Source organism: Pristis pectinata, chromosome 18 (genome assembly GCF_009764475.1).
Source record: "Pristis pectinata isolate sPriPec2 chromosome 18, sPriPec2.1.pri, whole genome shotgun sequence".
In the NCBI taxonomy this organism is placed as follows: Eukaryota; Metazoa; Chordata; class Chondrichthyes; order Rhinopristiformes; family Pristidae; genus Pristis; species Pristis pectinata.
In genome coordinates, this window is record NC_067422.1 from 8,331,823 (window position 1) to 8,356,278 (window position 24,456).

At 41.3% G+C, this 24,456-nt stretch overlaps 1 protein-coding gene across 4 annotated transcripts in view; it reads right to left on the reverse strand.

Moving 5' to 3' along the window:
• LOC127579865 (brain-specific angiogenesis inhibitor 1-associated protein 2-like) overlaps positions 1-5,384 on the reverse strand; it is an 86,712-nt gene extending 81,328 nt beyond the window's left edge. For 3 of the 4 annotated variants that reach the window (XM_052032876.1, XM_052032872.1, XM_052032873.1), the window contains exon 1: positions 5,084-5,360. In XM_052032876.1, the coding sequence (XP_051888836.1) occupies positions 5,084-5,131 (48 nt within the window). In that variant the 5' untranslated portion in view covers positions 5,132-5,360. Of the gene's footprint in view, positions 1-5,083 lie in introns of all 4 variants that reach the window. The other variant, XM_052032875.1, reaches the window with a different exon arrangement.
• Between the last annotated feature and the right edge of the window lie 19,072 nt (positions 5,385-24,456).

Consider the following 24,456-nt stretch of genomic DNA (forward strand, 5'->3'; position numbering starts at 1 on the left):
CAATTTATGATTTTGACACAATATCACTGCTCAGCTGAAATAGTGCTACAATGAATCCACTGAAGAATCCCCTGAAGAGGGTATCCTAGACGTCTCCCTATCGGTTCCTGCATGCTGTTCGTTGGGCATGGCAGTGGTTTAAAGCAGCAGCAAAAGCACTTGCCCAACACAGAAATCAAAATTTAGCTAATTTTAGTGTTCCACCATACTGCATTACAGGTTCATGCAGCTACCATGTAATAATTATAAAGACTTAGTTTTGATAAGTCAAAGACATCAGTTAAGTTGGTAATGATTAAACTGGCTCATTAGTGAACCATCCATTGGACTACTTTTGGTATTGTTTCAGATGGAACTTTACAACCAAGAAAGGAATGGTTCTGCAATTTCCCACATTTGAATGCTGTCAAACCATGACAAGGTACATTAAGTGTTGGAAATTTGGGCAGAGAAATAGTAAATGGAGTTTAATCCAGACAAGTGAGGCGCGATGCATTTTGGGAGGTCAAAAACAAGAGGAAACAACAGAGTAAATGGCAGAGCATTAGGAGCATTGATGTACAGCAAGATCTTGGGGTGTGTCCATAGCTCCCTGAAAGTGGCAACACAAAGAAAGCAAACAGCATACCTGCATTTAATGAGTATAAAATGTTGGCAAGTCACATTGCAGTATGAAACTTTGGTTAGATCACATCTGGAGTGTTATGTGCAATTTTGGTCACGACACTATAGCTAGGATGGAGGCTTTGGAGAGGATGCAAAAAAAGGTTCACCAGGATGTTGCCTGGATTAAAATGCATTAGCTTTAAGGAGAGGTTGGACAAACTTAGATTGTTCTTTCTAGAGAGTCAGAGGCTGAGGGGAAACCTGATAGGAGTTTATAAAATTATGAGCAGCATAGATAGGGTAGATAGTCAGAGTCCGTTTCCCAGGTTGATAATGTCAAATATCAGAGGACATAGCTTTAGGGTGACAGGGGGAAAGCTTAAAGGAGATGTGCAAGGCAATTTTTTTTTAAAAAACCATAAAGAGTTGTAAGTGCCCAGAACATGCTCCCAGGGAAGATGGTGGCAGCAGATAAAATAGCAATGTTTAAGAGGCATTTAGACAGACACATGAACAGGTGGGAAATAGAGGGATATGGACCATGTGCAGGTACATGGGATTAGTTAGATTGGCATCATGGTCAGCACAGGCATGGTGGGCCAAGCGGCCTATTCCTAAGCTGTACAGTATCATGTTCTACGTATGTGTATTTTTTGGGATCTGGGCATTGCTGATAAAGCCAGCATTTCTTGCCCATCCTTAAATGCCTGCAGAGGAATAACAAATCACTTCCTTGAATTGCTGCAGACCTTCTGGTGAAGGGCTGATCTCCTGCTGGGGCAAATGGAAAGGCAAGGCTAAACCAATCTGACTCAGTACACTGGGAAGGACATTACATGCCTGTACCTCGAGGTGGGGTGAGATGTTGTGATGCCTCTTTTTGGAATTTGCTTATGATCAAAGTAGTAGAATCTATTTCAATATGGAAAATGTGCATTCCACATTCCAGCTAATTGGGGGGGGCGGGGGTAAAACCAACCAGCAGTCAGCACACAGTAACTACAACAAAGCAACATTTCTGAAATCACCCAGTATGAATCACCCACAAGTTGACTCTGTTCCATTATGAGTCCTTGCCAATTATTTTACTGTGAGCCTTAGCCTCCTTGTTCACACTTGAAGGAAAGTACTGACTTAATGACTCACTACGCTGCGAAGGTAAAATATTCAGTGTTCAATGTGAGTGCACATCAATTTATCAGCACCTAAAGGCCAGAGTCAATCTGCCATCTCCCTTCTGCCGATTACTAAATTGTATTAAATTCAGGAAACAACCAAAACTAGTCAGATGTGAAAGCTGACGTGCTTTTAAATAGCACTATGATGGTGACTGGATGGAACCCACATATAGGTAATGGAAAGACATAAAACTCAAAACTAATCTACTTCCTTTGTAACTGGTCATAAGAAAACAAAAATGTGCATTCAGTAAGCAAGAAACTAGCCCATACCTCTAAAAGATCAAAAAACGTTATATTAATGTCCAGTCCTCATCCAGATCAAACAGACTGCAAACTGAAGCGTAAAACAGTGTAGGCATTCTAACTCAAAGGCCTGCCACGGTCTTTTGACCTTGCTTTTAACTGGGTGACAAAAACTTATTTGGGAACCATGGAATGTCTCAGGTTACCAAACAACTTGATCTGAAGCCAAACTCATTTCAGATGGATCTCTCTGAAACTAGCAATCCTTCACCCATGTTCCACTCCCCTCCCCAGCACCAAAGGATTTCTCCTTTCTTCATGCAAGAAATTGTCTCGATTAATTTCTGATGTCTTTAATCTGCTACAGGGGACATTACACTATTCTGACTTGTTGCAACAACTGTTACTTATTGTACTGTAAACTTAGCAAATGTTATCACAGAACAAGCAACACAAGTATTCTTAACATACTGTACAAAACTGTATGTAGGTACAACACTTTCTATCAGCCAGGGATATAAATAGAATAGCGATTCCCCAGAACCAGTCACAAGATTGCTCATTTGTCCTCCAATAACATGTACCTATTTAAAAGTCTTGCCATACAAAAAAGTCACTTCTTCAACACTCACAGAAATATGTCTTGTCAACACTAACTACAAAACCAGCTGCTAAAATTGTTGACTATTGATTTCCCAGTATCCAGTTTATTGGTTTCATGAAATAATTTAATTTTCTTCTGAAATGTATTAATTTTCAGAAGTAGAAGCACTTTGGAAGAATGCTATTTTACTTAGCCACAAATTAATATTCAAAGACAAATAGGAAAGCAATTAAGAAGCAGAAGTGCCAGAAAATGATGAGCAAAAGTTTTGTTTAAAAAGTGCTGTTAAGACTTTAAATTTCTCAAAAACTTCCTAAAAGTTAAATCCTCCCTGCTAATGCCCAGGGGCATGTACTTTCCCCAGCTAGCAACATGGTTACAGCTCTCATTAATCAACCTGATGCTAAAAAGATGCTCTCCCTATTCCAACTGCTGATTTGCACAATGCCACTGTGATGTGTCAGGACACCCAGCTAAAGTTTGGCTGAGAACCAATGAAGCAGCCCACTCAATATGCTATGCTTTCAGTGAATCTCAATGCTATGGCACTTCAGTGGTCAGAGCCAAATACTCATCTCTGATGCTCCAGTTTTCTGTTTAAATTGGCATCTCCAGTTTTCTGTTTCTGACAATCATGATTACTCATCCATCATTTCAGTGCTGTTGGCACTCTCTGCTCCCTACCCTCTGCATAATAGCTGCAGACTTCTTTCAGAACACATCCAAAATGAAGACTGAAAACACATAGCACACATTTTATTGCATAGTTTCCTGTTTTTAATTTAATGTTTTCAGCAATGAAGACAGTGGCATCTTGGAATTCATTGAAACAAATTAATCCAGCAACAATCTGATCATGCAAGTTTCTTGTACAGCTGACATTTGTGATGCCAGTATTGCTGCTTCTTTTTACAGTGACAAGTTAATCAGTAAGCTCCAAACAGGTTCTGCAATCAGGGAAATGCATAATACAAAGTGTAAAATAAGATCCTTAGCAGGAAGATGTTGATACCACCCACTGCAGTTCTGGCAGGATAAAGTCGTAAAATTGGATCATCAATTTTCAATGGAAAATTGGCACAGTCAGGGCAATGCTAGCATACTGCAGATTTCTCATATCCATTTTGAACAGTGACCAAGTATGCAATAAAAGGTGGGGAGGGAGAGTACAGGGAACATTAAAATTATTTTGACACTCTTGAACAATTCCCTTAAAGCAATCCTTGGAGATCACCACCTACAGGACAAAATTATTGTCTGCTGGTAATTATACTGAACCTCGAGATCAGGTAGTGGTTATATTGACTTATCTCATAACTTTAGCTGTTGATAAATGAAGTACACTTCAACTGCAAAAAATACAGAGGATGTCTGTTAAAAGTTACCCAACAAGGTCAATTTCAATCTGAGAAGCAAAGATTCTAAACCCAGTTGGAAAATTACAGGTATTTACGATTTAGGTGGACTGAGTATCATAATTTCCCCTGGGAGTACTGTCATGTTACTAACAAGCATTTCACATTCCAAAACACGCATTTATTTTTTTTAAAAATCACCCAGGCTAAACATAAAAAATGTGCATACACATTGATCTGACACATCATTCTGGATCTTAAAACAGCATGTTCAAACTGACTGAACCCTACTGAAAAAGCAGAAGGCAGCAATACTCTGACACTAACTGCATACAGATTCATGAGCAGTCTTCAAAGGAACAATTCCCCAAGCCCTTCCTTTGTAAACAAACTTTCATTGCTGCAAAGCAACCAAAGACCAATAAAAATGCAAACACTATTCCTGTCTTTAGAAGGGACTGAACCACACCAAAAGCCACATCCAACCTGATCTACGGGAATAAAAAAATAAATTACTTTGTAAAACAGAACGCAAAAAGTTATATGAAAGTAATATCAAGAAGTTTTAAAAACATAAAGATGTAACGAATTATTGCCACTATATTAGTTCAAAGCTCCGATAATCAAGCTGCCTTCGTATTTCATTTCATGATATCAGTTGTACCCCACACCCAGATCAGCAGCCACACCTACCCTCCTCCCAAAAAAAACCTCATCTACGTCCTTCCATTCCAACGCATCGCTCCTCCATAAGATTCACAAGAACATCCTAACTAAACATTTCAAAAGTGCAAAAAAAAAGTTTAAATGCACTTGCGAGCTGCTTAAACCTTTCCATGTCACAAACAAAGAACCCCATAGGTAAGACATGCTTTGATCATTTAACAATTAGGAACTACCACACCCGAAGAGCAGGCTGGCTGGGCAATTCTAAAAAACTCAGGCAACTGGAACCCTGGTCAGAGTCAGAAAACTCAGCACCAAGTCTCCAGTAAGGCGGACAACGGCTGAGAGACTCCGGGGAGGGAAGTTGGAGAAAGTTGGAGGTGAAGTGAGATGTAGGCAGGCTGGGGCTGGCCAGTGGCCGCACTCACCTTGTAGACGCCCTCGGTCATTCGGTGCATATCTTCCGTGCGAGACATGGTCGCTGACTCTCCTCTCAATCTGCACCGAGCAAATCACAAGAGTAATCTAAAAAAGTTACTCTGCGCCGCGAATAAAAAGCCTCTCTCGCCCCCTGAAACTTTTTTTTATATCTCTCTCTCTCACACACACACACTTTCTTTTGACAGTAATCTCCTAGCCACCCCCGCAACCAGCCTCGGTGCTTCTCCGCCAGTGCCCGTCGCCTAGGAACGCGAGTGAGGAGGACTCCCGCCGACAACCTAACTCGGCGGCACAGGAGGAGTCGTCGAGCGGGACGTCCTGCCATTGGCCCGGCTGGCGGAATCCCGCGCGGCCATTGGTTACACGCCACTGGCAATCACCGCCCCCTCCCCGCCCCCTCCCCCTTTGGAGTAGCGGTAGGTTGTATCGGCGCTCGTTGACGTCACGGCCAACGCTCCTGGGCTCCTAGAAGATTTGCAGCGCAGCGAGTAGCAAAATCTTTCTTAAATCATAAAAAAAGAACGCAAACTATTTCCATAGCAACCAGTTAAAAGTGTGTTAGAAATCCCCTTCGCATGTACAAGACTGTGGACCAAATACGTAACATTGGCAGCAAACGTAGTTTTTTTACTGGTGGTCATTTAGTTATACTTTTTGAAGCATGCATTGGACATTCACAGAGGGGAAAACAAATCAATCCAGTGTGAGCTCATCTGTGGGCATGATGAATCACTCTCAACCATCGTAGACTCAGATGCTTAAGGATGACTATCCCAGCCTCTGTGTTAATGCTATTCCAAACTAATCACCATAATGATTTACTGCGAATTCTCAGTCCAAATAGCCAGATTGCAGTTTGTGGCAGTACTCTTTAAATCATGATATATGGTTTGCTGCTACAGCAAATTAAATGCAAAGGTTTTTCCTCCTGTAAGTTATTAATTTAATTTTCTTGATTTGCTAAATAGAAGTGGTAAAAGCCCAAATCTCGTATTCCATGGCTCCCTCTTCAGGGAAACTCCTCTATTTTATTTTAGTAACAAAAGGAGTACCATTTGTAATTTCACATAGCTTTCTTTTCCATAAAACAATCTCTGTATCTTTCAATGGTTTGCAGTTAGAATAATCCCCATTTGTAAGATAAATGCTGACATGGGAAATATGGTGGTATTTTCCCTTCATTTTTTATTGCTTTTGATGTACCTTTAAAGGATGCTGGTTAGAACCGCACCTGGAGTAATGAATAGAGTTTTGGTGTCCTTATTTAAAGAGGGATTATGAGGCAGTGTATATGAAGTTTACCTTGTGATGCGAGGGTTGACATATAAAGAAAGGTTGAATGGGTTGGGCTTATACTCTTTGGAATTTTGAAGAATTAGAGGGCACCTCATCAAATTCTTAAGGCTATTGATATGTTGGGTGCTGAGAGGATGTTTCTCCTAGTGAAGTTATCTAGAACTAGAGGACATAGTCTCAGAATAAGAGATTGCCCATTTAAAACAAAAATGAGAAGGAATATCTTCTCTCATGGGGTCATAAATCTTTGAAATTTACTACCCCTGAGAGACATGGAGCAAAGTCATTGATAATGTACAGGGCAGAGATTGATAGGCCTTTAAACTACGAGGGAGTCAGTGGCTGTAGAAACAACATGGGTCAGTGGAGTTAAACCAAGCCTGGATTATCCGTGATTTTATTGAACGGCAGAACAGGTCGAGGGCCTGATTGACCTACTCCTACTTCTACTCCTGTTTCTGATGTTCCTAGACTCAGGGATTTTGGTGAAGCTAAGGGACCTACTTCCATGCTAAGCACAGATGAACTCTGGATGTTGGGAAGCTGACTGTTGGAGTTGGTGGCAAAACTTCCAAATATTTCTCATGGCTTCTAATGTACAGTGTTTAAAATAAATTCTTAAACCTACTGACTAGTTTTCACCACACCTTACAGTCTAGATCAACCTGTTCCCAATCGTTAGTATCAATGTGGCAGAGCCTCTTTGTTGATTTTGGTAGTTTCTGTTTGCCTCTCTTTGGTTTTCACAGATGCTGCCTAAACCAGGTGGTTCTCTATCATTCTAACCACATAATCTGACAGTCTCAGTCATGCCAATAATGCTGACAGTCTGCATCCTTACATGATGTAGGATTTCTGTGTATCATTAGTCTGAGACAGATTTGATGGCAATGGTTGAATGATAAGCAGCCAAGTTTAGATACTTCCCTAAAAGGAAGAAGGAAAAATGGGATGGTATGCCCCAAATTCTTTCTCAAGGACACTGTGCTCCTACAATCAAGAGCAGGAGTGGGCAGAGTTGTTTGTGGGTTATTTGTTCATATGTTCCAAACTTAGAATTGTCTCTCAGTATGAAACTTAGTGAAAGACATACATGTACATAGTAATACTAGACCTTCTCAATCTTTAACTTTCTCCTTGGAAATAAGACAAAGGATTGGAACAGATAGTTTTGAAAGAACATTTTTAGAACACAGTTGGGCGAAAACTGCAGTGATGTTAATTGCCAATCATTCTCTTAGTTTAATAGATTACAGTCTACTAGTTTATCAAGTTAAGCAATGTTTATAAAGATGTTATTATCAGGATAAGGGCCATGGTCTCAAGATAAGACAAAGGATACAAAGTCACCTCTTTAGGAGAGGAAATTCCTTCAGTCACTGGGTTGTGGATCTCTGAAATTGGAGGATGGTGGAAGCTCGGTTACTGACAATCTGTATTTAGTCCCAATGCAGGGTCACGACCTGAAATGCCAACCATTCCTTTGCCTCCACAGACACTGCTCAACCCACTGAGTTCCTCCAGAAGTTTATTTTTTGCTCTAGATTCCAGCATTTGCATTCCCTTGTACCTTCAAAAACTTTTTCATTTTTATACCACCATGTGGTCAAAGGATATATTGCAGACATATCTCCAAGCTAATGCACCGTGTTTCAAAGAAATATTTCAACCTACTGTTTAGTTTGCACCACACCTTAGTCTTGATTAACCTGTTCCCAACTGTAAGTATCAATGTTGCAGAACCACTTTGTTGATTTCATTAGTATCTTGTATGCCTCTTTTGGTTTTCACAAATGCTGCCTAAACTATAGGTAACCAGGTGGTTCTCTGTCATTCTAACTACATAATCTGACAATCTCAGTCCTGCCAATAACGCTGACAGTTTGCATCCTTACATGATGTAGGATTTCTGTGTAAGTCTAAGGCAGAAGCTCCCCCGACCTTCTTATTCTGGCTTCTGCCCTCTTCCTTCCAGTCCTGACGAAGGGTCTCGGCCCGAAACATCGACTGTTTATTTCCCTCTATCGATGCTACCTGACCTGCTGAGTTCCTCCAGCAGTTTGTGTGTGTTGCTCCAGATTCCAGCATCTGCAGGATCTCTTGTGTCTCCATTTTGCTGCTCCACTGCAAACTCTCTTCGAGGTCTGCCTACCCTGAAGAAGTTTTCCTCCTCTCTTCGATGGGAGTTTTGTGAGGTGCTCTCTCACTGCTCCCCCTCCCTCTGTGATCTCTGCTACTCTCCAGCTCTTTGACCCAGACTCTCTTCCTTTACTGAGCACTTGTCTCCATCACCATCTTGTGTCACATGGCTTCCAGCTCCGTTCCCCCACCCACCCACCTTCCCCCCTCACCTGGACTCACCTATCACCTGCCAGCCTGTGCTCCTCCCCCTCCCCCCACCTTCTTATTCTGCCCTCTTTCTTTCCAGTCCCGATGAAGGGTCTCGACCCGAAACATCGACTGTTTATTTCCCTCCATAGATACTGCCTGACCTGCTGAGTTCCTCCAGCATTGTGTGTGTGTGTGTGTAATTGCTCCAGATTCCAGCATCTGCAGAATCTCTTGTGTCTCCATCCTACATTACATTGTTTGCCAGGAGCAAATTGTCTGCATGATAATCAGAATAAACAGGTAAAACAACTGCTTACAACTGTAAGCATTTTGTTCAATTCTTTAATGGAAGACTGCTTAGATAAAAATTTGTAAAATTCTGTAAAAGTTGAATGTGCAGCTTATATAAATTGTGTTACTTAAATCACTCACCAATAGGTATAGGGATATATAGATTACAGCCAAAAGGGGACATTCAGTCCATTGTACTTGTGTGCTTGCTCTTAGAAAGAACTAATCAAATGATTCCACTCATCCCTGCCTTTTACATGTAGCCATTCAAAATTCCTCCTATCAAATATACATTCAATTCCCTTTTGAAAGGCATTAATGAATCCCCTTCTAACATGCTATGTAAAAATGCTCATCACCCCTCTTTTTTTTATTCCAATTACTTCAAATCTATTTACGCACAAAGCCCACATAATTCTGAGGTCTATGAAATCCCTTTGTCTTCTGAGTTCTAGGTAGAACAATCCCAGATTTTTCAGTTTCTCAATATTCCTGACATTGCTCATTCAAAGATTTGACATCCTTCCTGAAGTGTGGTTCCCAGGATTGGATGCAATAGTCCAGCTGAGGCACAACCAATGATTTATAGTGGCTTAGCACAACTTCCTTGAATTTGTGACCCATGTCTCTATTTATAAGCCAAGAAAATTGTTCTCTTTACGGCCATCCCTACTTGTTCAGCCCCACTAAAAGATTTCCTTTTGGTTCACCTTGACCTCTTATATTTAAAAAAGATATCCTTTTCAGACACTGCAAAAATAAGAGTATGTAATGAATGTACAAGTAGGTAAACACATTTCCTCTTGTATTGTTAAACTGGGATACTGATAAAGAGAGGGATCATCAAATTTTCTCCTTAATATTTTATACTTAGAAAGTTCAGCGCTCTTCCAAAACAATGGGTGAGCAAAATAAAGGAAAGTGTCAAATCAGAAGCAGGAGTAAGTAAAAGTCATAAAAAACTGCAGATGCTGGAAATCTGAAATAAAAGCATAAAATGCTCAAGATACTCAGCAGAACAGGCAGCATCTGTGGCAAGAAAAACAGAGTTAATGTTTCAGGTCCAAGACTCTTCAACAGATATGTCAAAAGCAGGAGTAATTAACTTTAGATCATCAAAGCAAAGTTTTAGCATAAATAACAATAGTTCTTTGTTACACCCAGGGCAAGGCATTGGATAAAATGTATCTTCTGGTGGACAATTCCTTTGCTCTGGTTGATTTCCTAAAATTGATTTGTAATTTGTCCTCTCCAACATTTATTTTCTTCACATCATAATTGAACAGGGAATTTTGCTTCCTCCCAAAAAGAGGTGATGTCAAGCATTATTATAGATCCACATAACTAATGCGTTGGTTTCTAGGTGGAGACAGTTTACTTTTCTTGTTTAGGCACTCAAGCAACCCAGAGCTTGACTGTGCACAGTCAGTAAACATTTAAAACTAGACTTGATGCAAAAAAACATGTATCGTCATGAAGGGCACTTTGGACTTGGCCACCGTCACCAACAGGGTGGAAGCTGATACAGATAGTCATTACAGACCAAAGAAAGCAGCTAAATTACACACTGTATTCATTTCACTGTTAGTGTGCTTTACGCATGACAGATTATAACAAGCAGCATGCATTGTATCCCAGAATTAGACGTCGCCTATTCTACTTCTATTGGCATTTCTGTAAAAATGCTCTTGTGATTACAATGGGCTATTTTGAGTTCTGTCTTCATTTCTGAGGTCTGTTTCACTTCAGAAGTTGTCGGGTGCCTTCTCAATGCAGGGCTTGTGGCACCTGGGGCCTGCTGTTGATTTTCCTGTATGTTATTGGCAGCACGCCAATGGTGAACTTCTCCCATTCTCACACACCAAACATGTAAGCTCTTCTGACTGGACTAGTTTCCATAATGATTTAGCCTGGGGTGACAGGGATGAACCAACCTATCATCACTTCAGTAGGGTATACTGTTGGGTTACAGTTTAGAGTTTCAGAAGTCGTTGTGTGAAAGCAGTGCAGACAGGGTGGCAGATTTAATCCAATGACATGGCAGTTCTTTTATTTTTTGTTTTATAATTTAGCGCAACTCATGTTGTGCATTAGTTTCAAGCCAAAAGCAAACTGCTGGAGGAGTTCAGCAGTTGAAGCAGGTCGACATTTCAGGTCATAGCCCTGCATTAGGACTGAGGGTGTAGAGTAAGATATCCAGTGTAAAGAGGTGAGAGGGAGGGGTGAGACAGGGGCTGGTAGGTAATAGGTGGAACCAGGTGAAGTGGAGGATGATAGGCAGATGGAGCCAGCTGGGGGAGAGGGATGTTTAGAGGCAGAGGCAGGGTTGGGGAGGGGTGATAGGTGGACACAGATAAGGGAAAAAATGGGCAGTTGGAGTCGGGTGAGAGAGGGGCAAGGTGGAGACAAGCTGGAAGGTGATAAGTAGGACCAGATAAGGGAGGGATGATGGACAGATGGGACGAGGTAGGGGAAGGGATAGGCAGGCTAAGCCAAAAGAGGAGAAACCCAGGTGGATGGGTGTGTGGGTGGTGGGTAAATGTTAATGGGAAAGGTGAACAAAGGGAAAGAGAACCTCGGTGGACCAGTAGGAGTGGGAAAGGGCACAAGGGGTGTGAGTTTCCTGAAATTGGAAAATTCAATGTTCATACCATTAGGTTGTAGGCTACCCAAGTGGAATATGAGGAGTTTTCGTTAACCCCTTGCCACCACAGATCCTGCTTGACCTGCTGAGTTCCTCCAGCAGCTTGGTTTCTAATCCAAATCCAATATCTACAGTCTCTTGTGTCTCCATTGTGCATTAGTGTGCTGTCTCAGTCTACTGGTCAAATGGATCTTTATTATAATGGACTATTGCTGTGCTTGGTGTTATTTCTAGGTACATTGTTAACTGTGATAGTGTTGATGTTTACAGAAGGCTTGCTATAACTCAAAGCCTTCACCTATAGCCACTAATAGGTGTGTTGTAGGCAGCCATGAAAGTAATGGTCCAAGTCTCTCCAGGTTCATATGGAAAGAGGTCATATTAGAGATGTTGGACAATAGGAATAAGTTCTCGACATTCTTGCAGCACTCTTACCACAAGGGTGGAGTTAATTAGCCAATCTACAAGAACAATAATCTTCATTTATACAACATTTTTCATGCCGACAAAGAACAATTAAAACAAATGTAATTCTTTGTGTCAGGCTCCATTATCTTAGGTCTCCTGTACTGCGGGGCTTTGTTAATGATTAACCAGACTTCAATATGGATGCGTAAGTAAGAAGGCTCATAGGCACCCAGAGAGAGGCATTTGGACCCATCATTTCCATAGCAACTACAAATTAATCTCATTTACCAGTTTGTGGTCCATAGGGTTGTGGTATATGGTGCATCAAGTGCTCAACAAGGTGATTTTTATACGTGAGATGGTTTTCTGTCTCCATCAATGTTTCATGCAGCGAAATCCAGACCCCCAAAAGTCAATGAAATATTTTCCTCAACTCCATAATCCTTCCACCCATTACCTTAAATCTGTGCTTCCTAACGCTAAAAAATATATATAATTATTAATTTTTTTAAAAATTTTATTTACAGGTGTGGTAACAGCAGGAATCCTTCTCCGTTGCTTCTAGCCCTATCATATAGAACTTGGTCAAAGTTACAGAGCTCTGCATTGGTAATGTGCTCTATTTAAAATGGTTACATTCCAGCAGAACATCAAAATACATGTAACAGCCACTTATATTTACCTCTTACCCACCTGAGCCCAAGATCAGGAAGTGTAAGTTCTCTCTATGGAGAATGAATAATGCACTCAATAGTAAGGCGGACTGTGAAAACACCTAGTGCTGGGTAACAAATGTTTTGCCGGGTTTAATTCCCTAGTTCCTGCCTATACACTGGAGTACCATCAGGCTTGAGGGGAATCTTTTAGCAAGCCCATTCCACTGATTGAGATGTTCCATTTGGTTATTTTCTGAATGTTGTTCAGAGCCAAGTTTTGTGCATTTCTTTCCATTCCCGCCCCTTGTTTACTGCCCTTTATAAACTCTCTGTGGGAAAGCACCTGGTTCTGTGCAATGCCTTCCTCTGATCCCCGAGACTGGGAATTCGTGAATAACAATGGGCATAATCTCAACCCAGTCTTTTAGTTGAACTATAGAGTGAAGCTTCATGTACTTTATTTAAAACATTGCTTTTCAAATTTATTGCAACATAAACTAGAGGAACATTTTTATAAGATGACATGGTGTGGTACCTTTATATATATCATGGTTGAAACAAAAAAATATTTGTTTAGAAAACCTACTCAACCTATTAAGCTCTCCAGCAAAATATCTGCTTTCTCCATCTCTGTGAGCTCCACTCGTCCAACCTCACATCCGGCAACATCGCTCCCTGACCTCAAGAGCAAAAACAAGCAAACCTTCAGCACCCTCAGGGAGATTGTATTTCATGCACAATTTAATTTACCTGGACCTTCACTGGAAGTGGATTGACTTGCAAACTTTATATTGCAAATGGACAATGCTGAATTTAATATTGTAATGTTTTTTGCAAAATATTTGGACAAATAAAAGCAAAAAGGGAGAAGTAAATTAATTAAAGTCTTTTTACAAATACTTGGTTGTAAAATCCAACCAAAATTTGACCTGATGCAGCAATTTCCCCCAAAAAACAGAAAGTGCTGGAAATATTCAACAGATCAAGCAGTATCTGTGGAAACAGAAACAGTGTTAGTGTTTCAGGTTGAAGAACTTTAACTCAGTTTCTCTTTCCACAGATGCTGCTTAATCTGTTGAGTGTTTCCAGCATTTTCCCTTTTCATTTCTGCATTTTTGGTTCACAGCAATTTCCCAATCTAATGCAAAAGCAATGTGTTGCAGCTATATGGAAATCTGTGGATAAAATATTTCTGGAAATACTCAGCAGATCAGGCGGTGTTTGTAGAGAGAGGATCAAAGCAATAATCCTTCAAGAGAAATATTCCAATGTGACGCAAACATTGTTTTACTTTCCACAGATGGTGTTTGACCTAATAAGTATTTCCACAATTTTCTGTTACCATTTCTAATTTAATGTTTTAACAGTAGAACTTCCAAATATGTACAAATTCCTGTCAAATCTGACAACACTTTTTTACAGGAAGTTGAATGGAGCTGCACAGATGATATCACTTAGAACAAATAATAGTTGATTTCTCATGGCAATACATATAACAAATTGGAATCAAGTGTCTCTATACCAAGATGAAGTCAGATAAGAGGGCAGGGAATAATTGAACCTGTATGCCTATTAATAAATATTTCTAAATCATCTTTATTTTAAAATTTCTGCTATCAATTACTATGGCCGTGGTTATAATGAAGACTGTAAATTTATTCTCCTGTAACTACAGCAAAAAACAAACCGCTGGAGGAACTCAGCGGGTCATGCAGCATCTGTGGAGCCAAAGGGATGGTCGGCATTTCGGGTCGAGACCCTGCCTTCATTCTCTGATGAAGGCCTGCACTAGGGTTTCAGGTCTGTACTGTTCCTAAAGTGTGAATGAGTAGCAACACTGGCCATGCTTTGCATACTGATTGTCCAGTGAACTCCCCGACTTGGATTCAATTTGTTTAAACTCACTGTGTGCACACAGAGAAGCTGATTACTTCCAGAAATCAATGTTCAACTCTAAAATACAATGCAGCACATGAAACCATTGAGGTAAGCATTATAATTTCCAGCCTAGGAGTTTTGCTTTCTGATTTCTAATTATACAGTTGAAATTTGCATAAAATCTCTGGCACATTTATTTGCAAACCAACTTGCTTCTTACATTTTACACGAAATGATTCTCAGTATAGGGATTTTTCCCACATGTCCTATTAATTAAACATGCTCTGGCATTACACTGGTGCTTGCAGAATTTGACTGGAGGAAGCCTCCTCTACAGCCTCCGCATTTTATATTATCACTTCAACCTGCAGAGTACAGACACAAAATGTTACAAAGTAGCATTCAGCTGTAAAATAAAAATATCATTAAAATATTCCAGCTGGAGCTTCAAGGGTGAAATGTATAATGTTTTTTTTTAATTCCTATCCTTTGGGGATGTGGCTTGATTCCAGCTCCCAATGGCATGTTTGAGCTTGGGAACTATGTATGGATGATATAGATAATGAAACATAATGAAAAAACTTGCAAAATTTAATGTGTGTTGGACTGAAAGTATCATAAATATATAAAAATACAGGAAATGCTCAGCAGTTCAGGGAAAAAAACGAGTTAACATTTTAGGTGATGACCTCTAAATATTACCTTTGTCTCTCGAAAAATACTGTCTAACCTGCTGAATAATTCAACTTCTTATTTTCATTTATCCAGCACCTTTCACATCTCCTTCAGAATGGTCAAATGTGCACACAGCTGGAAAGGGTGCGGAAGAGATTCACAAGGATGTTGCCGGGACTGCAGGGCTTGAGTTATAAGGAGAGACTGGATAAGCTGGGGCTTTTCCCCTTGGAATGTGGGAGGCTGAGGGGTGACATTCTAGGGGTGTATAAAATCATGAGGGACATGGAGAAGGTGAATGGTCACGGTCTTTTTCCCAGGGTAGAGGACTCTAAAACTAGAGGGCATAGATTTAAGGTGAGAGGGGAAAACTCTAAAGGGGAGCTGAGGGGCAGCCTTTTCACACACAGTGTGGTGGGTATGTGGAATGAGCTGCCTGAGGAAATGGTAGGAGCGGGTACAATTATAACATTTTAAAAGACATTTAGATAGCTACGTGGACAGGAAAGCTCTATAGGGATACGAGTCAAATGCAGGCAAATGGGACTAGCTCAGGTAGGTAACTTGGTTGGCATGTACAAGTTGGGCGAAAGGGTCCATTTCCATGCTGTATGGTTCACAGCACTTTACAGCCAATGAGTACTTTGGGATATTCGAAATGTCGTACTTCTCAACGGCACGGTGTGTTAAGCTCTCATTCTTCATTAGGGGAATCCTTTGGGCGTTAATGCAATTGTTTAAAAGCCACGTGTACTTTGAACATTCCTCGCTGCACGTTATGCAAGTACCTCAATGTTGAATGATGTCGATTTGGTTGGGGAGTCAGTCCCCTAACCCACCTGGTACGGTCTCCTGCTAGCTTTGGATGACAGGTGCAGTCGTGAGCCCATCACCTTATCACTTTCTGCCTGGAAAACACTGTCAGTCTGTAGGTAGGTGGGCGGGTGGGTGGGAAAGTGTGGTTGCCGTCTGCTCAAAACGCCTACATACTAACTCACAAGGCTAACAGCATAGAAGCAGCGTTACTCCATTTGTAATTAGCATTTCATTATATATCAGCTATATTTTATTTGGCAGATTACTCCTGTCAGATTCCCAATGCTACAGATCCTACAATGAACAGCACTGAATGAAAGCTGCCATCCTCTTGAGCTCTGCTGCTAATATCTGTTCATTCTGATCACACCAACCGTGGATCACACCTGACTCCCTGAACACGGTGCTACACATTGTTCCAGATTCACCAGGTAACACAAAAATGTCCAGAAGATATTAAGACACCAATTCACAATTAGTAACCCTCTCTAGAGTCGAATTCTTACCGCACAAGATGGTCATTCAGCCCATCAAATCTGTGCTGGCTCCCAATATTAGCAACCTTGCCAGTCCCATCCCTTCTTTCCACACAGTCAAGCAATTTACTTTCTTTCAGTTCCCATCCAATTCTCACTCGTTAGGTTCTTTTTCTACATCTCCCTTATAGCTTTTCCCAAAACTTTAGATCTATGCTTCATGGTCCTTAAGCTAAAAATAATTTGTTTTTAGTTATTCATTTTTCAAGATGATGGAGTCGCTGGCTCCGCCAGCATTTATTGCCCATCCCTATTTGCCCCTGAGAAAGTGGAGGTCAACCACCTTTATGAACTGCTGCAGTCCTTCTGTTGAAGGCCTTTCCACAGTGCTGCCCCGAGCTAATTCTAGGACTTAAACCTAGCAATGATGATAAGATATTTATTAGACGCATGTACATCAAAACACACAGGGAAGTGCGTCTTTTAGCGTTACTGAGAATTTGCTGGGGACAGCCCGCAAGTGTTGCCACTCTTCCGGAGCCAACATAACATGCCCACAGCTCCTAACCTGTACGTCTTTGGAATGTGGGAGGAAACCGGAGCACCCGGAGGAAACCCAGCAGACATGGGGAGAACGTACAAACTGCTTACAGACAGCGGCGGGAATTGAACCCAGGTCGCTGGCGCTGTAATAGAGTTACACTAACCGCTACACTAAGTCAGGAGCTGATATTCCCAAGTGTCTGCTGTCCCTGTCCTCCTTGATGGTAGAGATTATACGTTAAGGAGGTATCATTGGAGTAGCCTTGGCAAGAAGCTGTGGTATACTTGGTGGATAGAACACACTACAGCTCCCATACACAGCAGAAATAATGTTTAGTGCGGTGGCCAGGTGTCAATCCAGTGGCATCTTTATCTTATATAGTGTCGAGCATCTTGAGTGTTGAAGTTGCTCTCATCCAGGCAAGCAGAGTGTAGTCCATCACTCTCCTGACATGCCTTGGAGATGCTGGAGAGGTTATGGGATGTTAGGTGGTGAGCCATTTGCACAGGACATCTAACTTCTAACCTGCTTTGTTGCCACAACATTTATATGGCTGGTCCAGTTGACTTTCTGGTCAATCGTGACCCCCGGGATATTGATGGTTAGTGACTCAGTGATGATAACATCATTAACTATGAAAGGTAGGTGGCTAGACTTTCTCTTGTTGAAGTGGCACCGATGTTACTTACCATGAATCAGCATATACCTATAGTTCATCCAGATCCTACTTCAAGAAGGCATAGACTCCTTCATTGGCTAAGGGGTTGCAATGATCAGTGAACGTGCCACTTCTGGCCTTATTATTGGAAGGAGCATCATTGATTAAGCAATTGAAGATGGTTGACATGAAGACACTGCCCTAGGAACTCCTCCGGTGATGTACAGGAATGGGGATGATATATCCCCAACAATCACAACCACCTTCCTTCATGTGAGATAACATTCCAATTATGAATGTGATTTCCCCCTTGAAGCCCATTGACTTCAGTTTTACTTTGGCTCCTTGATGCCACATTGGTGTGAATGCAATCTCATTACTTAAGGAAAAATGTTACTGCATAGAAAGTTCAGAAAAGTTTACTAGACTAGTTTACTAGACTAAAAAAGTCCAGACTTACTAGACTGGAAATGGTGGGTTTGTCTTAAGAGAGTGGTTGGAAAGGCTATGTTTATATTCACTCCAGTTTACAAGACTTGACAAAAACATATAAGATTCCTTCTCTGTGACTAAAATTTAACTTCTCTCTTTCCCAATTCTGATGAAGGGCCTCAGACCCGAAACATTAGCTCTGTTTCTATTTCCACAGATGTTGCCTGACCTGCTGAGTGTTCCCAGCATTTTCTGTTCTTATTTCAGATCCAGAGGGGTCTTGATGGGGTGGGATGTGGAGAGCATGTCTTCCCTTGAGGGAGAATCTAAAACCAGGGGTCACTGTTTAAAAATAAGTAATCACAAATTGAAAAAGATATGAGGAGATTTTGTTTCTCTTGGAGGGTTGTGAACCTTTGCAACTCTCTTCCTCAGAGTGTGGTTGAAGAAGAGTCTTTGAATATTTTTAAGTCAGAGGTGGAAAGATATGCAAGGAGGTAAAAAGTTATCAGGGCTGGACAGGAATGACAAGTTGGGGGTCACAATCAGATCAATCATGATCTTATTAAATTACAGAGCAGGCTTGAGGGACCAAGTCTCCTCTTGTTCCTAACTTGAACATATGTTCACACTCTCCATTTGCCTGGATCAGTAAAGCTCATTTCCTCGACCACACTATGGCTGCAGGGTGTAGCATCTACAAAGTACATTATAGTTACCCACCTGGATGACTCTGATAGCATCTCTCAAACCGTAATCCTCTATCATCAAGAAGGACTTCAGGCAAATAGGAATGCCACCACCTGCAGATTCCCCTCAAAATCACACCTCTTCCTGACTTGGAAATATGTCACCATTCTTTCCTCATTTCTGGTTCCATATCCCGGAATTCCCTCCTCAATAGCACAGTAGGGGTACTTTCATGAGAAGAACTGCAGCAGTTCAAGCTGGCAGCTCACCACCTCTTCTCAAAGACATTTATGGATAGGCAATAAATGCTGGCCATGACAGCAATCCCAGCTTCTCCAGCCTAACCTTGCAGTTGAAATCCGACATCTCTGGAACTATTCTAGTAAATCTTTCCTTCTCCAGGACCATCACATACTTCCCAAAATGAGATTGGGTGTAGGCTTAAAGAATTGACTCCATATTTGCTTCTAAACCAAAATATTTGTTATTACCATGTATACTGCTTACTCTGTGAGCTTCACATGAGCAAGGAATTTCATTGCACCGTGGTGTACATTACAATAAACCAATCTGAATCTGGGACTGTGAGTTCAAGTCCAACTCCTGGTCTTAAGAGCATGCAGTATACTCAGCAGGCATTCACAAGTGAGGAAATTGTTACTGGCCTTGATTGGACATTAAAAATCCCAGTATTATGTATGAAAGTAATGGTAAGTTCTCTGGGGACTTTCCTAACAATTCTTCCTTAACCTAAAGCCATCTGTCTCGTGTCTTGTTATATGCAAGTTTAATTGGAACTCACTCTAATGGATTTACTAGCTGTGGAACTTTACAGTGTAAACATTTCCTGTTCTATTTCTCTGTAATATCCATGGTAGTTGTACTTCAAAAAGGTGGTTCACAATATACAGAGCTCTTAAACATGATAAGTCACTATATAAATGCAACTTGCTTATGTTGACATACATAAAAGACACTCTTACACATTCCTTGTGGTTAAATGTAAACTTTAGAAGACAGCAGGTGGCAAGAAAAAGTCATACCTGCACAACACAAGGCTGCACACGAGATTCTCCCAGGGTTTGCACCACCTGCCACATTAATGGAAAACTTCACCTTTGAAGTCCACTTGAGTGCGGATGAGAAAACTATGAATTAATGCAACGCTGAGACACAACAGTTTCCTCTGTCAGACATGTGGGACTTGGGCTTCTAATTACCATCGGAACAGTCAAGCTCATCGTCAAAAACTTTTTAAATTAGATGTGAAGTATATGGCAGTGGTGAATGCCAATAAGACTGACTTAAATCTGCAGAGATAGGTCTTCCAATAACAATCTGGAATTTGGAATTATTAAAAATTAAAAATACACCAGATAAATTGGAGTTCTATGTTTTTGTATCCATATAAGGTATAAATATATCAGAATAAACACAAACAATTTCTGTAGAGATATTTACACCTACGGTTTCTGCAGAACCACGCTGATGGTTCCAAAGGAACTGCGGCAGTCACCCACTAATGGCTGGTGTGGACTCAGACTCCCGTGCATGCGTGCCCAAGTGTGGAAGTCTGAGATGAAATGGAGGCCAGGTGCCGGTGCATCTGATTGCTCACTCTACTGTTGGACTCACCAATGAGCTCAGCAACACAGCAGTGACCGGTTAGAGATGGGTCGAGTGCACTCCACATGCAGCCCCCAAGTTGCCAGGGATGAGCAGGACGTGCCAAGGAGAACCAATCTGCAAGTACTGACATTATTCATTTGAAAGTGGTCACTGACCTTGCAGATAAGTGCTTTACTTACTTTATTTGAATATCTTTAATTATTTGTTTTAACTTTACTTTTCAAATAACTTATACGTTTTTTAAATTGTTGAAGTCTATTTGACTAGTTCTTAAGTGCTTCTAACATTTAAGCATTGTTAAAGCCTGTCAGTGGGTGCTAGGAGAGGGTTCCCAGCACACGATATCTAAAGCTTACTTGTTGCTCGAAGCCTGCTCTTGCATCTATCACTGGAGCCTGGCCACGTGTCCGGTCAGGTGTTTACTCCAATAGAATCATCAGGTTGAGCCAGAAATAGAAAAAAGTGAACATACAAATCAGAGCCAATTCAGGCCATGCAGCCCCTCTATTCTGCTCTGCCATGGCCAATCTGACCGTAACCTCAACGTTGCACTGCCATCTACCAGCAGTACCCTTCCAACCCCTTGCTCAGCAAGTATCTACCTTACTTATTACAACACAGGAGGACATTCAGCCCTACAGGTTCATGCTGGCTCCCATTTCCCTGCAATCCCGCAATTTATTCTCTCCCACATGCCCATCAAGCATCTTGCCACCTATTTACACCAGGGGCAATTTACAGTGGCCCATTAACCTACCAGCATATCTTGGGACGTGGGAGGAAACTGGAGCACCTGGAGAAACCCAAACCATTCACAAGGACAACCTACAAATTCCTCACCCAAACCCGAGTCGCTGGAATTAACGAGGGCAATGCCTTTGAATATTACAATGTTATCCCCTGACAGTGGTTGGCCATTTTCAAAAAAGCTTTAATGAATGTTTTTTCAATCATGTAATGTACTGCTAATTAATGATTCTGGTTGGAAAATAAACAGAGGTATTATAACCAAGTCAGTCTTTGCAATAATGAACATCCCCTCTCACTTTCAGTACATCTAAAACAATATTTTTATTTTATGCAAATACATTTTTGTAAGTGCCTCAGTAAGAATTTATCACATCAGTGGTGGTGCATTTCAGGATTTTGCTGCCCAAAACAGCTTTGCCATCATTTCCTGCTTTCCTAGTCAATCGTTTCCATTCCCCTCTCCTGGGTCCTTCCTCAAATCACTACCAGTTGGGCATTTTTCATCTTTTATTTTTGTTCATCTGTTTTCAAAACTACCGTAAACCTAATCATATTATGACCACTGTCACCCATGTGTTTTCCCACAGAAACACACACCCCTTACCCGGCATCAGTTCCCAGCACTAGAACCAGAGATGGCTCCTTGCTTAGCGAGTAGAATTATACAATTCAGGTAGCTCTCCTGCACTGTATGCATCGTAGGAATAGTTCCCTTTCCTTGGCTTTTATTTTTTTACCCCCCAATCTATATTTTAGTAACTGAAGCCAAGACAAGAAGATAAGGTTGTTAAGAAGGTATATAGGATATCTGCCCGTATTGGACAGGGAAGTCACTACAGAGTTGTATAAAGCACTAGTTTGGCCAGAGCTAGAGTACTGTATACAATTCTGGTCAGCATACTATGGGGATAGTTGATAGCATGAGAGAGGGTACAGAGACTTACAAAAATCTGCCTGGGATGAAAGATTTGATTTGAGGGAAGAATATACAAAGTAGGAGTACACCATCCAGCCCTTCAAGCCTGCCCCACCATTCACGAAGATCATGGCTGCTCTTCTGCCTCAGTGCCACTTTACTGCACTACCCCCAAATGCCTTGATTCCCTTCATATCCAGAAATCTGTGCTTTGAGTGAACCCAATGACTGGAAGATTGGTCAAATCGAGGGAATTTGGTTTGTTAATTGGTAGAGGGATTCGAGAAGAGGTTTTCACCCAAAGAGTTGGGGAGGTGGGGTTTGGCTGCTGGAGCTCCCTGCCCCAAAGGCACAAACCCTCAACACATTCAGAGAGTGGTTGGATGACTCTGTGATGTGCCATGAACAAGGCTGCAGACCAGGAGCCGGAAAGTTTGTTTGACCCAGGTAGCTATTACTTGGGTCAGTATGGACATAATCGTAAATGCTCTCCTTTCTGTGCTGTAAATTTCTATACTTCCATTAAGCCACTATTACTGCTCTAATCTATGTTAGTGGTGCCCATAGTAATGGCTTCACAATACAATCTGCTCCATTACCCTCGAAATGTCACATACGTCTTTGTGAGGCAGAACTTGTTGGCAGCAACAGTGACTGACATTCTACTGCTGAGAACTGGAAGAAGAGTAATAGGACAAGGTAAAACTATAAGATATGCCAAATGAGAGTGCATTGTAATTTGTCCCAAAAATGCATCTTGTGTTGCTAAAGCAGGGATACACCCATTCTGAAAGGCCAAGAAGTTGACATGTTAAAACCAAATGTGGCACATCATAAATGAAAAAGGTGCCCATTATTTAAGTCCAGCGACAATGAAGAAGGACAACATTCAATACCACATATTAACGGTTTGTCCATTTGAAAAGTACTGTACAATGGTACAGTGAAACTTCAGTCACATTGCAGTGGGTGACATGTAATACCTTGAAATGGAAATTACATTGGCTGGAAGACAATATCAGTAGAACAGACCCAGATGAATTTCTATTTCACAGTCTGTTGCCTATTGTCATATTTGAGATTACTGGCACCACGCCGGATGAAGATGAAGAAATCTGGAACTCTCTTCCCCCAAGAGAGCTGAGATGAGATGGTATCACCATTTCAAAAGTGTGATTGTTAAGATTTTTGTAGGATAATGGATACAGAAACAAAGGATGTCACCATCCTGTGGGTCACCACTCACGAGAAACTCAACCACACCGGCCACGTAATGGAGATCGGGCAGTGAGCATCTCACCTCTCAACATGCCAAAGCCTTCCCACCATTCACAAGGCCAATGTCAAGATTATGACCGAATAATCTCCACTTGCCTGGATGGGGTCACTGCAGCCAGCTTGATTCACCACATTGAACATTCATTCCCCAACCACCGATGCAATGACAAGCTGTCAGATAGCCATAAAATAATTATAAGGTTCACTAAATCTGCCAACCTTAGGCAACACTAGCTCCATCAGTGTGGTTGCCTCTCCACTGCCCTCAGTACAAGAACAAGCAGGCACGGTAGTGTAGCGGTTAGCATAACGCTTTACAGCGCCATTGACCTGGGTTCAGTTCCAGCCACTGTCTGTAAGGAGTTTGTACGTTCTCCCTGTGACTGCATGGGTTTCCTCCCACATTCCAAAGACGTACAGGTTAGGAAGTTGTGGGCACGCTATGTTGGCGCCAGAAGTGTGGCGACACTTGCGGGCTGCCCCCAGAACACTACGCAAAAGATGCATTTCGCTGTGTGTTTCGATGTACATGTGACTAATAAAGATGGCTAAAAACTGGGGATGGGCAATAAAATGCTGACCTTGTCAAAAATTCAGCAGTTTGAAAAATGCACAGAATCGCCTCAGTCAAGTCTGCCATCTTCTCAAGTTTCTGTGTGTGTAAACTACCTTCCCAAAGAAAAATAATTAAAAAGTCAGAAGGGGTAAGAGAACAGTTAGTTTTCAAGGGACACCGCCAAGTTCAAAGCCACTTCATCACAGCCCCCTGAAAGTAAAAGTTCAATTAAATTTTAATTTCAAGCGGCGAGAAAAATGAATCAATGTCGTTTATATTAAGTGACTGTGACAAGGAATGTTTTAAACACGCATCTATGAGGTGACTTTAAAAATAACATTGCACTGCCTCACATTGGAACTTAAAATGCAAGGTCACCATGTTCAGCAGAAAATGCTGATAGTAACATTTATAGAGTAATTGTAAAACTGTGCCG